The sequence below is a fragment of the Ammodytes marinus genome (genome assembly GCF_949987685.1).
Source record: "Ammodytes marinus genome assembly, contig: scaffold_309, whole genome shotgun sequence".
Classification (NCBI taxonomy): Eukaryota; Metazoa; Chordata; class Actinopteri; order Uranoscopiformes; family Ammodytidae; genus Ammodytes; species Ammodytes marinus.
Genome location: NW_027648265.1, coordinates 32501 through 37500, shown reverse-complemented (window position 1 = coordinate 37500; position 5000 = coordinate 32501). Strand labels below are relative to the sequence as shown.

General features: G+C 40.6%; 1 protein-coding gene across 1 annotated transcript in view; it reads right to left on the bottom strand.

Moving 5' to 3' along the window:
• Window positions 1-5000, bottom strand: part of LOC307270841 (zinc transporter 6-like) — a gene marked incomplete at its 3' end in the record, with an annotated part of 38633 nt that overhangs the window by 2280 nt on the left and 31353 nt on the right. The window contains exon 4 of the mRNA XM_080054726.1: window positions 253-333. Within this exon, the coding sequence (XP_079910852.1) occupies window positions 253-333 (81 nt within the window). The remainder of the gene's footprint in view (window positions 1-252; window positions 334-5000) is intronic.

Below are 5000 nucleotides of genomic sequence, written 5' to 3'. Positions count from 1 at the left end.
TTTCTTTTTTCAAATTTTTTTTTTCTAATTGAACAAAAAATACAACAATCTGTTTAACAATTATTATTTTACAATAGAACCTTTAAAAAAAAGGACAAATACTTCAACCATTTGTCTTAGGAAAGGCTTTTTTAGGACCATATGAAAAGTGGCCAGAGATAAGATGACTTCTGTTGTGATTTAGCACCATATATAAAAACAAAATTATAATAAAAAAAAAATAAAATAAATGCGTAAGTTAGACATACAGACCTTTCCTTGAGAATGAACAGGGCTCCCAGCTGCACCAGAACAGTCGAGGCAAACACCGCCAAAACCTCCAATCTCTCAAACCTGCAGAAACACAAAGAGATGTAGAGTCAGAAATATAAGTGTTTACATTCGAGGGACTATGTAAATGGTAAATGTTAAATGGACTCCACTTATAAAGCTCTTTTCCCTGGTTTTTCACAGACTCAAAGCGCTTTACATTGTTTTGTACACATTCACCCAATCACACTCACATTCACACACCGATAGCAGCAGCAGCTACCACGCAGGGTGCAAGCTAACTATCGGGAGCAATTTGGGGTTCAATGTCTTGCCCAAGGACACTTCGACATGTGGCGGGGAGACGGGGGATCGAACCTCTGACCCTATGTGTGTAAACAGTACAACATTTCCCAATATCACAAAATCTGCGGCTAAAATGGTGATACGATTTGACCAATTTATTCCTTTTTATATCTGAGTTTCTTCATATATTTAAATGAAAAACAAACAATTATCTGGTAAATGGTAAATGGACTTGTATAGCGCTATATCTCCGTTTATCACAGACTCAAAGCGCTTTACATTGTTTTTTGTACACATTCACCCAGTCACACACACATTCATACACCGATAGCAGCAGCTACCACGCAGGGTAGGCTTAGCACTAGGGTGCTAAGCTAACTAAGCTAACTATCGGGAGTAATTTGGGGTTCAGTGTCTTGCCCAGGGACACTTCGACATGTGGCGGGGAGACGGGGGACCGAACCTCCGACCCTGCACACCAGAGGCGAACTTCCTACCCACTTCGCCACTGCCGCCCCAGTTATCTTTTTCTAGGGGGTGATTATTATTTTTATTTTTTTCATAAGACAGTTTTGTAGAGACAGGTAACCCTGGGTTCCAAATCACATACTCTTTATTTTTACTACACTGCATACTAAAGTACAGAAACATTTTAGGGCCACAGGAGAGAAGAAATAAATCAGATAAGGAAGATTTATTTTCATTATGTCGAGAAAAGTCAGGAATAAATGTGGGGCGGTTGAGTAGGAAAAGTATCCTGTCGATCCATACACAAAATCTTCCCAGAAGTTAGTACTCATCCGGGCATTCCTCGCCTACACAAACTCACATACACAACCGTAACTTACTCAAATTCACGTCAAAATTAGTATGAGTAGGACGTTAAGTAGGGTTACATACTACATCCGACTATAAAAATAATCTAGTTAGGATGCAGTAGGCATACTATTGGGATATACTTTTACTCTCTTATTTCATCATAACATTGCGCCTTGATCTTGCCTCTTGCTTTTATATCTGTCTCATCTCCGTTTGTTTTCATATGGAGGCTTCGTCGATGTGACGTCACTTCACGTGCGCACTGGATTGTGGGTCAGATTCGCCCAAATAGGATGCAGTTTTCAACACTAACAATCTTGGCCGGATGAAGTAGGACATCCGGGTACTTCTAACCATCCTAAATCTTTTTTCTACATACCATATAGTAGAAAGTGCAAGACGGGGATGGACACACACACACAGAGAGAGACAGACAGAGACACACACACACACACAGAGAGAGAGAGAGAGACACACACACACAGAGTGGCACACACACACACACACACACAGAGAGAGAGAGAGAGAGAGACACACACACACAGAGAGAGAGAGAGAGACACACACACACAAACACAGAGACACAGAGAGAGAGAGAGAGAGACACACACACACACACACACTCCATTTGATCCATTAACTCCGGCCATTTATACTGATCGCCTCCACACCATTAAGTTAAAGGTGAGGTTTACACACGCACACACACAGACACACGCACACACACACACACACACACACACACACACACACACACACACACACACACACACACACACACACACACACACACACACACACACACACACACACACACACACACACACACACACACACACACACACACACACACACACACACACACACACACACACACACACACACACACACACCCTAAGGTTAATCTATAGGGGAGCCTCTTGTCAGATTAGTTTAGCGATGCTTTTAGTTAGCCATCCATATTCATCCACATTACCAGTTATCCGGATCTGAATGTATTTAGCCTATCGACTACACACCTCGTACAATCGCCTTGCATTGCTGTGTGCACACAAGGGCCTTCCATAGCTAGCAGCATGCCCGTTTACAGAGCCTAGGCTGTTGTATTAACACTGGAATTTGTTTTCAGCGCACACACACACACACACACACACACACACACACACACACACACACACACACACACACACACACACACCTAAGGTTAATCTATAGGGGAGCCTCTTGTCAGATTAGTTTAGCGATGCTTTTAGTTAGCCATCCATATTCATCCACATTACCAGTTATCCGGATTTGAATGTATTTAGCCTATCGACTACACACCTCGTACAATCGCCTTGCATTGCTGTGTGCACACAAGGGCCTTCCATAGCTAGCAGCATGCCCGTTTACAGAGCCTAGGCTGTTGTATTAACACTGGAATTTGTTTTCAGCGCACAAACAGTACAGACGGGTAAGCAGATCATGAGGAGATATTCACTGATTTTGACAAAAAGTGATTTTGACAACAAGCGTTCTCCAGAATCACTGACTACACCTTTAATTTGATTATGTTCATTTAAATATAACATTTTACATTTGCTTGTATTTAATAAAATATATTATTTGGTCAATACGGATTAGGATACATCTCTAATGCCTAAATACATCTACATATTAGATCAGGGTACAGGCACTACACTCCCATATAACACTTATTACTCATGATCATGTGTCTGTACGAAAACTACATTTATTCATTGTAAAAATGATCGGGTCAAAAGTTGGAGACGGATCAGACTAAATCCTGGACGACCTGTGTTTGCTCCTCAACTGGGTTTAGAGGGTCAGATTCTAATGCTGGTTAAAACTGAGCAATCCATTACACACACACGATATACACACACACACACACACACACACGCTAAAGAGATATACACACACACACATGCTAAAGAGATATACACACACACACACACACACACACACACACAGGCTAAAGAGACATACACACACACACACACAGAAAAGCGCATTAAAAGAGTGTGGGTACAGACGCTGACGAACAGATTTCCATTCTACCACCACTCTTCAACACCTCAGAGGTCAGAGTTCACACACACACACTCCCTCCTCCCCCCCCCCACACACACACACACACACACACACACACACACACACACACACACACACACACACACACACACACACACACACACACACACACACACACACACACACACACACACACACTGTTTTGAGCCGCTCAGTATAAACTAACAGAAGCTTTCCTCTGGTGTTTAAAGAGAACATCAACAAACACAGATGGGTCTCTGAGTGAACAGCTTGTGTTACCGAGATAATATTCATTTCTACGTCACAATAAAATGCATTAAAATCACAAGCCATAGTGTGTGTGTGTACTATGGTCACAAGCCATAGTGTGTGTGTGTACTATGGTCACAAGCCATAGTGTGTGTGTACTATGGTCACAAGCCATAGTGTGTGTGTGTACTATGGTCACAAGCCATAGTGTGTGTGTGTACTATGGTCACAAGCCATAGTGTGTGTGTGTACTATGGTCACAAGCCATAGTGTGTGTGTGTACTATGGTCACAAGCCATAGTGTGTGTGTACTATGGTCTGTATGTATTGGAAATTAACCTACTCATGCTGTTAAAAGGAGCATTATACCCAGGGGGCAAAGTGATTTTATGGACATGGAGCGTTGTAAAAGGTTGTTCACCAAAAATGACATCCAGGACCTTCCACGATCCCAACCTGGGTGGACATCCTTGTCAACAAGCTGCTGGAAAGCTACAGTGGGCCGACATAGCAAATCAGAACCACTGTTTAAGTGAATGGGGGTGAATGGGGATGGGCTAATGGGGAATTTTTTTAACTTATAGATATCATTATGAAACTTTGCCAGTCGATTACTGACATTAAAACAAAAACTTTTTGTATTACAGTATTTTCGAAAATGTTTAAATAAATATGAAAAATCATCAATATCTTACTAATGATGCGTAAATTTGCATATCTGCAAAGCCCCAAAATCTAGATGTTGGAAGAAAACAAAGTAAAACAAAACAAGTGTCCAACTGCCTGAAGCCTTTCCTTATCACAGTTCAAATTTGATCAATAACCCATAGAAAATACATTTTTACACAGTTACATTTCATGTGCTATGGACCAAAAGTGTCCTTTTGGAGTCTCCAGCTGGTATTTTAGGAAACGGCTAGACATTCCCTTGGAAAAAACAGTGTAAAAAATGTATTTTCTATGGGTTATTGATCAAATTTGAACTGTGATTAGGAAAGGCTTCAGGCAGTTGGACACTTGTTTTGTTTTAAAAATTTAAAAACAAATTTACTTTGTTTTCTTCCAACATCTAGATTTTGGGGCTTTGCAGATATGCAAATTTACGCATCATTAGTAAGATATTGATGATTTTTCATACTTATTTAAACATTTTGGAAAATACTGTAATACAAAAAGTTGTTGTTTTAATGTCAGTAATCAACTGGCAAAGTTTCATAATGATATCTATAAGTTTAAAAAATTCTCTATTAGTCCATCCCCATTCGCTTAAACAGTGGTTCTGATTTGCTCTATGTCGGCCCCCTGTAGCTTTCCAGCAGCTT